The sequence below is a fragment of the Coregonus clupeaformis genome, unplaced genomic scaffold (assembly GCF_020615455.1).
Source record: "Coregonus clupeaformis isolate EN_2021a unplaced genomic scaffold, ASM2061545v1 scaf0216, whole genome shotgun sequence".
NCBI lineage: Eukaryota > Metazoa > Chordata > Actinopteri > Salmoniformes > Salmonidae > Coregonus > Coregonus clupeaformis.
In genome coordinates, this window is record NW_025533671.1 from 197,244 (window position 1) to 208,861 (window position 11,618).

At 46.5% G+C, this 11,618-nt stretch overlaps 1 protein-coding gene across 1 annotated transcript in view; it reads left to right on the forward strand.

The window, feature by feature from the left end:
* Positions 1-7,432, forward strand: part of pdrg1 (p53 and DNA-damage regulated 1) — a 38,340-nt gene extending 30,908 nt beyond the window's left edge. The window contains exons 2-5 of the mRNA XM_041891794.2: positions 5,537-5,612; positions 5,870-5,944; positions 6,493-6,573; positions 7,197-7,432. Of these exons, the coding sequence (XP_041747728.1) occupies positions 5,537-5,612; positions 5,870-5,944; positions 6,493-6,573; positions 7,197-7,279 (315 nt within the window). The 3' untranslated portion in view covers positions 7,280-7,432. The remainder of the gene's footprint in view (positions 1-5,536; positions 5,613-5,869; positions 5,945-6,492; positions 6,574-7,196) is intronic.
* Positions 7,433-11,618: the final 4,186 nt, after the last annotated feature.

The window sequence follows — 11,618 nt, forward strand, 5'->3', positions numbered from 1 at the left end:
AGAAACAGTCATACTGCCACTGGAGAAACAGTCATACTGCCACTGGAGACACAGTCATACTGCCACTGGACACACAGTCATACTGCCACTGGACACAGTCATACTGCCACTGGACACACAGTCATACTGCCACTGGACACACAGTCGTACTGCCACTGGACACACAGTCATAGAGCCACTGGACACACAGTCATACTGCCACTGGACACACAGTCATACTGCCACTGGAGACACAGTCATACTGCCACTGGACACACAGTCATACTGCCACTGGACACACAGTCATACTGCCACTGGAGACACAGTCATACTGCCACTGGAGAAACAGTCATACTGCCACTGGAGAAACAGTCATACTGCCACTGGAGACACAGTCATACTGCCACTGGACACACAGTCATACTGCCACTGGACACAGTCATACTGCCACTGGACACACAGTCATACTGCCACTGGACACACAGTCATACTGCCACTGGAGACACAGTCATACTGCCACTGGACACACAGTCATACTGCCACTGGAGACACAGTCATACTGCCACTGGAGAAACAGTCATACTGCCACTGGAGCCAGTCATACTGCCACTGGAGCCAGTCATACTGCCACTGGAGAAACTGCCATTGGAGAAACAGTCATACTGCCACTGGAGACACAGTCATACTGCCACTGGAGACATAGCCATACTGCCACTGGAGCCAGTCATACTGCCACTGGAGCCAGTCATACTGCCACTGGAGAAACTGCCATTGGAGAAACAGTCATACTGCCACTGGAGACACAGTCATACTGCCACTGGAGAAACAGTCATACTGCCACTGGAGACAGTCATACTGCCACTGGAGACAGTCATCCTGCCACTAGAGACAGTCATACTGCCACTGGAGAAACAGTCATACTGCCACTGGACAAATAGTCATACTGCCACTGGAGACACAGTCATACTGCCACTGGAGAAACAGTCATACTGCCACTGGAGAAACAGTCATACTGCCACTGGAGACACAGTCATACTGCCACTGGAGAAACAGTCATACTGCCACTGGAGACAGTCATACTGCCACTGGAGACAGTCATACTGCCACTGGAGACAGTCATACTGCCACTGGAGAAACAGTCATACTGCCACTGGAGAAACAGTCATACTGCCACTGGAGACAGTCATACTGCCACTGGAGACATAGCCATACTGCCACTGGAGAAACAGTCATACTGCCACTGGAGAAACAGTCATACTGCCACTGGACACACAGTCATACTGCCACTGGACACACAGTCATACTGCCACTGGAGAAACAGTCATACTGCCACTGGAGAAACAGTCATACTGCCACTGGAGAAACAGTCATACTGCCACTGGACACACAGTCATACTGCCACTGGAGACACAGTCATACTGCCCTTGGACACACAGTCATACTGCCACTGGACACACAGTCATACTGCCACTGGAGACACAGTCATACTGCCACTGGAGAAACAGTCATACTGCCACTGGACACACAGTCATACTGCCACTGGAGAAACAGTCATACTGCCACTGGAGAAACAGTCATACTGCCACTGGAGACAGTCATACTGCCACTGGAGAAACAGTCATACTGCCACTGGAGAAACAGTCATACTGCCACTGGAGACACAGTCATACTGCCACTGGAGAAACAGTCATACTGCCACTGGAGACACAGTCATACTGCCACTGGAGAAACAGTCATACTGCCACTGGAGACAGTCATACTGCCACTGGAGACAGTCATACTGCCACTGGAGACAGTCATACTGCCACTGGAGACAGTCATACTGCCACTGGAGAAACAGTCATACTGCCACTGGAGAAACAGTCATACTGCCACTGGAGAAACAGTCATACTGCCACTGGAGAAACAGTCATACTGCCACTGGAGACAGTCATACTGCCACTGGAGACAGTCATACTGCCACTGGAGAAACAGTCATACTGCCACTGGAGAAACAGTCATACTGCCACTGGAGAAACAGTCATACTGCCACTGGAGAAACAGTCATACTGCCACTGGAGACACAGTCATACTGCCACTGGAGAAACAGTCATACTGCCACTGGAGACACAGTCATACTGCCACTGGAGACACAGTCATACTGCCAATGGAGACACAGTCATACTGCCACTGGACACAGTCATACTGCCATTGGAGACACAGTCATACTGCCACTGGACACACAGTCATACTGCCACTGGACACACAGTCATACTGGACACACAGTCATACTGCCACTGGACACACAGTCATACTGGACACACAGTCATGCTGCCACTGGACACAGTCATAATGCCACGGGAGACACAGTCATACTGCCACTGGAGAAACAGTCATACTGCCACTGGAGAAACAGTCATACTGCCACTGGAGAAACAGTCATACTGCCATTGGAGACAGTCATACTGCCACTGGAGACACAGTCATACTGCCACTGGAGACACAGTCATACTGCCACTGGAGACACAGTCATACTGCCACTGGAGACACAGTCATACTGCCACTGGAGAAACAGTCATACTGGACACACAGTCATACTGCCACTGGAGAAACAGTCATACTGCCACTGGACACAGTCATACTGCCACTGGAGACACAGTCATACTGCCACTGGAGAAACAGTCATACTGGACACACAGTCATACTGCCACTGGAGAAACAGTCATACTGCCACTGGACACAGTCATACTGCCACTGGAGACACAGTCATACTGCCACTGGAGACACAGTCATACTGCCACTGGAGAAACAGTCATACTGCCACTGGAGAAACAGTCATACTGCCACTGGACACACAGTCATACTGCCACTGGAGAAACAGTCATACTGCCACTGGAGACACAGTCATACTGCCACTGGAGAAACAGTCATACTGCCACTGGAGACACAGTCATACTGCCACTGGAGACACAGTCATACTGCCACTGGAGACAGTCATACTGCCACTGGAGACACAGTCATACTGCCACTGGAGAAACAGTCATACTGCCACTGGAGACACAGTCATACTGCCACTGGAGACACAGTCATACTGCCACTGGAGACACAGTCATACTGCCACTGGAGAAACAGTCATACTGGACACACAGTCATACTGCCACTGGAGAAACAGTCATACTGCCACTGGACACAGTCATACTGCCACTGGAGACACAGTCATACTGCCACTGGAGAAACAGTCATATTGGACACACAGTCATACTGCCACTGGAGAAACAGTCATACTGCCACTGGACACAGTCATACTGCCACTGGAGACACAGTCATACTGCCACTGGAGAAACAGTCATACTGGACACACAGTCATACTGCCACTGGAGAAACAGTCATACTGCCACTGGACACAGTCATACTGCCACTGGAGACACAGTCATACTGCCACTGGAGACACAGTCATACTGCCACTGGAGAAACAGTCATACTGCCACTGGAGGAACAGTCATACTGCCACTGGACACACAGTCATACTGCCACTGGAGAAACAGTCATACTGCCACTGGAGACACAGTCATACTGCCACTGGAGAAACAGTCATACTGCCACTGGAGACACAGTCATACTGCCACTGGAGAAAGTCATACTGCCACTGGAGACACAGTCATACTGCCACTGGAGACAGTCATACTGCCACTGGAGACACAGTCATACTGCCACTGGAGACAGTCATACTGCCACTGGAGACACAGTCATACTGCCACTGGAGACACAGTCATACTGCCACTGGAGAAACAGTCATACTGCCACTGGACACAGTCATACTGCCACTGGAGACAGTCATACTGCCACTGGAGAAAGTCATACTGCCACTGGACACACAGTCATACTGCCACTGGAGAAACAGTCATACTGCCACTGGAGACACAGTCATACTGCCACTGGAGACACAGTCATACTGCCACTGGAGACACAGTCATACTGCCACTGGACACAGTCATACTGCCACTGGACACACAGGACAAAGAAAGGAGAACCAGTAGGGATGTTTCTGTGACAGCAGCCTCAGATCCTGCAGCAGGCCTCCAGAAAGACTGACTATTCAGTGGTGATGTTTAATGGACTGAGAGGCTGACTCATTGACTTGTTGGGGTTTGTTTTGATATTTTCACTGACTATTTTGAAACGGGGATGAATTGGTATTTGTGAATTGACATTGCTTGTTGATGAAATGTGTATGTTTTGAAAAAAAAATAAAAAGGAAAATAAAAGGAAGATGTGATCTTTTACGACACCTGTGGTATGTTTGTGGGCAATGGCGGAATGACAGAAAAAACATGTTAAATATGATTGATGGTGATGGTTGTCGTTGCTCGCTGTTACCAACACAGTAACACCGCGGACAGAACAAGCAAGGAGGTGGGCAGAGCCAATCACGAGCTAGCGAGATCCTATTGGCCCGTTCTAGCATATATCTGCATATTTCCGTTAGGGAACGCCTACTCTGTGAAGTGCGCTTGTGCAGTAACTCAGTTCACCTTTGCACTCCTTCTAAACAATGCACTTTTTTTTTACAACTTTGGCAAAGGCTAAAGTCTACAAAACTTACTCCACTCTGTTCATAACAGATTCTAGTTTTGGGATCAGAAAACTGTATTGAGATATTTGCAGAATGTTGGCCAGAATCCATCTCCTTCCACCTTCTCCCACTGCCGACCCCTGGGCTTCCTCTCACTACCGGCCCCTGGGCTTCCTCTCACTACCGGCCCCTGGGCTTCCTCTCACTACCGGCCCCTGGGCTTCCTCCCACTGCCGACCCCTGGGCTTCCTCTCACTACCATATTTGGTAGTGAGTGGAAACGCCAAGCGGATGCTTCGTATTTATACATCCGGTGAAATATCTGGCTCCATTGTTCTATCTGTGTTAGTATCTCACGCTTCACTGAACCTTCGCAACTATAGACGAAAATATATATATATATATATATATATACACAAAGCAAACGGTTTACTTCATAACTATCAGCTAGCTATATGTGAATCAAAATAATGTAGCTAACCAGATAGTTTAACAGGCAAAAATGACCTAAAACTAATATTATGTAAGATAGATGTCAATTCTTCGTGCATAGCTGGCTAACAATTATTCATAGTATCTGGCTAGCTAACAGTACTAGTAGCTAGCTAGTTAGCCCTATTGACTTATTATGGGTTTGCTATCTACGGTACATAGCCAGGTAAAAATGCCAAAATTAACACAGCATGTATTTTATTAACGTATCAAGATAACATATTGTAGTCAGGCAACATATGAGATGTGAAAAGGCAACGTTTCATTCCGAAGTCGGAGTGTATTTTTTCCTTACATTTCCTCCTTAACAAGATTAAATGGCAAGATGAACCGGACGCCGGGGTACACGACTTTATTACCGGCTGTGGAGAACCATAGAGCCCACTAGCGGTTGCCCAGGCTAGGTCGCACCCAGGCTAGCTAGTTTTTGACATTCCATTTTCCTCACATTCACTCATTGTCACTGTGTAATACAGTTAACACAACTACTGCTGTTAATGTGGCTGTTTTTAGATCGTGGATCTGGACACGAAGCGGAATATGAACAGGGAAGCGTTGAATGCTCTGAAACATGAGATGGCATCGGAAGGTGGGTGCTGTTCAGAATGACGACGGTTCGGAGCTCTTATTCAAAGATTAATAAACTCAAAGACACTACCACCCTCTTTGATACTAAATTAAAAGTCACAGGCAGAGCCGTGGACGATGACGACGTTTCATATCAGTCTTTCTGAATGATAATTCATAAACACATTTCAATGTTCCATTATCTCTCAGAAAATACAGAAATGTTTTATGTATCACCTGCAATTCAATCTCTTATTCATCCTTTTTTTGTACATGCAGAGAAAGTGAAGGTTTGCTTTGGAAACATGTTCATCAAATTCCCCAAAGCAAAGACTAAAGAGATGATACAGAGGGGTAAGAGTTTCCTCATGCTCAGATCTGTTTTAATGACTGTGAAGCAGGATGCCAGCCTCTGGAATGTGTTGGGTTTCATCTGGAATGTGTTGGGTTTCATTTGGAATGTGTTGGGTTTCATCTGGAATGTGTTGGGTTTCAACTGGAATGTGTTGGGTCTCATCTGGAATGTGTTGGGTGTCATCTGGAATGTGTTGGGTTTCATTTGGAATGTGTTGGGTTTCATCTGGAATGTGTTGGGTTTCATCTGGAATGTGTTGGGTTTCATCTGGAATGTGTTGGGTTTCAACTGGAATGTGTTGGGTTTCATCTGGAATGTGTTGGGTTTCATCTGGAATGTGTTGGGTTTCATCTGGAATGTGTTGGGTTTCAACTGGAATGTGTTGGGTTTCATCTGGAATGTGTTGGGTTTCATCTGGAATGTGTTGGGTGTCATCTGGAATGTGTTGGGTTTCATTTGGAATGTGTTGGGTTTCATCTGGAATGTGTTGGGTTTCATCTGGAATGTGTTGGGTTTCATCTGGAATGTGTTGGGTTTCTCTGACCAGATCAGGAGCAGCTTGACAAGGAGATCAACAACCTTCGCCAAGCCCTGAAAGACAAACTCAACCGCCTCAATGAACTGCAAGGTAAAATCTTTACATAATATCATCAACCATGCTTCCTTTCCTTAAGGCTGTAGTGGACAGTACTGGGCCTGGTTTCCCAAAAGCATCTTATGGCTAAGTTCATCAAAGAAGCACAGGATCCTATGGTTTTCATGATAAACTTAGCCTTAAGATGCTTTTGGAAAACCGGGCCCCGATCAGTAATGTATCCTTCAACAATGCATAGCCTAATTTTCTCAACACTTTTTTTTGTTGTTGTTTTATTTTACTTTTTTTAAATTAAAAATAAATGCACTGTTGGTTAAGGGCTGTAAATAAGCATTTCACTGTAATGTCTGCACCTGTTGTATTCGGCGCATGTGGCCAATAAAATTTGATTTGATTAACGTTAGTATGCATTATCTTGTGGATACTGTTGTAAAGACTTAATAATAATAATATGCCATTTAGCAGACGCTTTTATCCAAAGCAACTTACAGTCATGCGTGCATACATTTTTTTTTTGTGTGTATGGGTGGTCCCGGGGATCGAACCCACTACCCCTTGGCGTTACAAGCGCCGTGCTCTACCAGCTGAGCTACAGAGGACCACAGCGCCGTGCTCTACCAGCTGAGCTACAGACGACTTGTGTGTTTGTGTTTCAGGGAAGCCGGAGCTCACAGGATACAACCTGTCTCCTCTGTCCAGTGATGAGGTGAGGTCCATCAACCACCTGATGAAGAGATGAGGCTATGGTTTAGTTTGGGTCTGACCCAATGGTGGCTGGTGGTGCTGTTTATCAGAGGACCGGCTCTGGTCTGACCCAATGGTGGCTGGTGGTGCTGTTTGTCAGAGGACCGGCTCTGGAACGGAATAAATGGAACCGTATCAAACACAAAAATATAAACGCATCGTGTAAAGTGCTGGTCCCATGTTTCATGAGCTGAAATAAATGATCCCAGAAAATGTTCCATATGCAGAAAAAGCTTATTTATCTCAAATTGTGTGCACAAATTTGTTTACATCCCTGTTAGTGAGCATTTCTCTTTTGCCAAGGTAATCCATCCACCTGACAGGTGTGGCGTATCAAGAAGCTGATTAAACAGCATGATCATTACACAGGTGCACCTTGTGCTGGGGACAATAAAAGGCCGCTCTAAAATGTGCAGTTTTTTTTCACAGATGCCCCAGCCCAGTCATGTGAAATCCATAGATTAGGGCCTAATGAATGTATTTCAATTGACTGGTTTACTGTATCATCGTTGAAATTGTCACATGTTAAGGTTAATATTTAATATTTTTTTGTTCAGTATGCATGCAGCTGGTGATCCATCCTCTTCCATTTCTAATTACTTTATTAATTACAGAACAACCAGAAATGTTCATATTTCTTACATTCTGAAGCTCTTATGGATGCAACAGAGTCACTGTCATCATTATTATATGATTATTATTACTGTCTGTTCGTCAATATGATTCCCTTCTCTGTTGTGTAGTTGTCTGTTGCTACCAGCAGGTGGTGGTATTGTCTCAGTGAACTGCCATACAGGCGTTTTAGGGAACTTCCACAACAACCTGGTACCAAATGAATCTCTGAAAACACATCAGTCTTTGTTGTTTACTGTCATGTTTATATTGAAGAATCATTTGTCTGTATTCGACATTGGTGAAGAATCATTTGTCTGTATTCGACATTGGTGAGGAATCATTTGTCTGTATTCGACATTGGTGAAGAATCATTTGTCTGTATTCGACATTGGTGAAGAATCATTTGTCTGTGTATTTGGTATAAGCAGTGGTTTTTTCATAGAATAGATCCCAACACTGTACTTGCATACTTTTCAAATAAATAATGTTAATGTCAGAGCTGATTATTTGAGGTCAGCTGAAGTGTTTGGGGAGCGGGCAGGGAGCATGACTTACTCTGGGGGGGGGGACGGTCACATGACAGGCTGGCATGGCGGCACAGTAACTTTCTGTCCGGGGGTAGCGTGCGGTCTGCCGTGGCACGGTAGCTTCCTGTTGTGTTGCGAGGACTGGCACCGGGCCAGAGTGATGAACACCTGGTTCACCCTATAAAAACGCTGCTCTGAGTTCATTTTGTCTCCTGATTCAGGGCCTCTCTTGTCTCAATGGGACTCTGATCAAACAAAGGTGAGATATAAAAACTAGTGGGAAGCTGCTTCCTTCTCCCAGCATTTTAGAGACACACCTTTATAGTGCACTTCTTCTGGCCCATAGGGAATAGGGTGCCATTTGGGACAAAGTCTAGAAAGTTTGGAGAATATGTTCAATATGAATAAGTAATGTCTAGACACAGATGGAGTTGATGGCCTAGAGAACCATTGCCTGGTTCAGGCATACATGTTTAGTAGTTGACTCTACCATAATAAACTACTACTATGGATCCACCATGAGGTGTCGTATTGTTGTCCTTAACATTGCATTTCTATTCCTGTCAATATGTTTTAAACAACTGTTATAATAATAATACATGGGACTTTTCAAATACGCTTTACAATGATAGAAATTAAAAGAAATACAGGCCTTGTCAAAGAGGCGGGGCTTTAGGGGGGACTGAAAGATAGTGATGGACTCAGAGTCACGGATGGCTGGAGGGAGTTCCAAAGCCTAGGAGCAACCCTGGAGAAGGCCCTGTCGCCGAAGCTCTGGAGCCTGGACCTGGGGATGACAAGGTGGCCTGCTGTGGCGGAACGGAGTGGAAGCTCTGGAGCTTGGACCTGGGGATGACAAGGTGGCCTGCTGTGGAGGAACGGAGTGGGCTGGTAGGGAAGAAGAAGGTCTGAGAGGTAAGGGTGGGGGGCAAGGTGGTGAAGGGCTTTGTAGGTCCCGAAGGAGGATCTTGTAATCAATGCGTTAGAAGACAGGGAGCCAGTGGAGTTCACAGAGGACAAGGGTGATGTGCTGCCAGGACTTGGTGTGGGTGAGGAGTCGGGCTGCAGAGTTTTGAACCATTTGCAGCCTATTGAGGGAGCTTGAGTTGATGACTGAGAGTAGTGAGTTGCAGTAGTCAAGACGGGAGGAGATGAGTGCATGTATCAGGGTTTCAGCAGCAGGACGGGAGAGGGAGAATCTGACATTGGAAATGTTGCGGAGGTGGAAGAATGAGGATTTGACAGTCTGTCTTATGTGGTGGTCTAAGGAGAGGGTGGAGTCTAGGATGACGCCAAGGTTGCGTGCATGGAGGGAGGGAGAAATAGTGGTGGTGTCATCAATGGGGAGGTTGCCAGCTTTGGTGAAGGTGGATTTGGTGCCTATGTGGAGGAGTTCCGTTTTATCGCTGTTGAGCTTGAGGAAGTTTTGTTGCGTCCATGTTTTTATTGCAGAGGTGCAGGTTTCAATGTGGGTTGAGGAGGGATTTGGTGCGGAGGTAGATCTGGGTGTCATCGGCATAGCAGTGGAAGTCAAGGACTTCTGGTCCCCACAAGGATCGTAAAACCAAGTGTGTGTGTGTGTGTGTGAGAGAGAAATGCTTCCATAGCAGTGGAAGTCAAGGTTGAAGTGAAGAAGGATCTGACCAAGGGGAAGTACACTACATGACCAACAGTATGTGGACACCTACTCGTCGAACATCTCATTCCAAAATCATGGGCATTAATATTGAGTTGGTCCCCCTTTTGCTGCTATAACAGCCTCCACTCTTCCGGGAAGGGACTTGCTTCTATTCAGCCACAAAATAATTTGTGACGTCAGGCACTGATGTTGGGTGATTGAACCTGGCTCGCAGTCGGCATTCCATTTCATCCCAAAGGTGTTCAATGGGGTTGAGGTCAGGGCTCTGTGCAGGCCAAGCAAGTTCTTCCACACCGATCTCAACAAACCATTTCTGTATGGACCTCGCTTTCTGCATGGGGGCATTGTCATGCTGAAACAGGAAAGGGCCTTCCCCAACCTGTTGCCACAAAGTTGGAAGCATAGAATCATCTAGAATGTCATTGTATGCTGTAGCATTAAGATTTCCGTTCACTGGAACTAAGGGGCCTAGCCCGAACCATGAAAAACAGCCCCAGACCATTATTCCTCCTCCACCGAACTTTACAGTCGGCACTATGCATCCGGGTAGTTAGCGTTCTCTTGGCATCCGCCATACCCAGATTCGTCCGACGAACTGCCAGAGGGTGAAGCATGATTCATCACTCCAGAGAACTTGTTTCCACTGCTCCAGAGTCCAATGGCGGCGAGCTTTACACCACTCCAGCCGACGCTTGGCATTGCACATGGTGATCTTCGGCTTCTGTGCGGCTGCTCTGCCATGGAAACCCAATTTCATGAAGCTCCCGATGAACAGTTCTTGTCCTGACGTTGCTTCCAGAGGCAGTTTGGAACTTGGTAGTGAGTGTTGCAACCGAGGACAGATGATTTTTACACGCTACGCGCTTCAGCTCTCGGCGGTTCCGTTCTGTGAGCTTGTGTGGCCTACCACATCGCGGCTGATCCGCTGTTGCTCCTAGACGTTTCCACTTCACAATAACAGCACTTGCAGTTGACCGGGGCAATTCTAGCAGGGCAGAAATATGACCAACTGACTTGTTGGAAAGGTGGCATCCTATGACGGTGCCACGTTGAAAGTCAATGAGCTCTACAGTATGGGCCATTCTATTGCCAGTGTTTGTCTATGGAGATTGCATGGCTGTGTGCTCGATTTTATACACCTGTCAGCAACGGGTGTGGCTGAAATAGCCGAATCCACTCATTTGAAGGGGTGTCTACTAACTGTTGGCCATGTAGTGTAGATGATGAAGGATACCCAGCATAGAACCCTGTTACTCTGCATATATAAAGTAAGGTACCCAGCACAGAACCCTGTTACTCTGCATATATAGAGTAAGGTACCCAGCACAGAACCCTGTTACTCTGCATATATAGAGTAATGTACCCAGCATAGAACCCTGTTACTCTGCATATATAGAGTAAGGTACCCAGCATAGAACCCTGTTACTCTGCATATATAGAGTAATGTACCCAGCACAGAACCCTGTTACTCTGCATATATAGAGTAAGGTACCCAGCATAGAACCCTGTTACTCTGTACATAATAATTTGTCTGGCTACCAAAACTCCTTGCT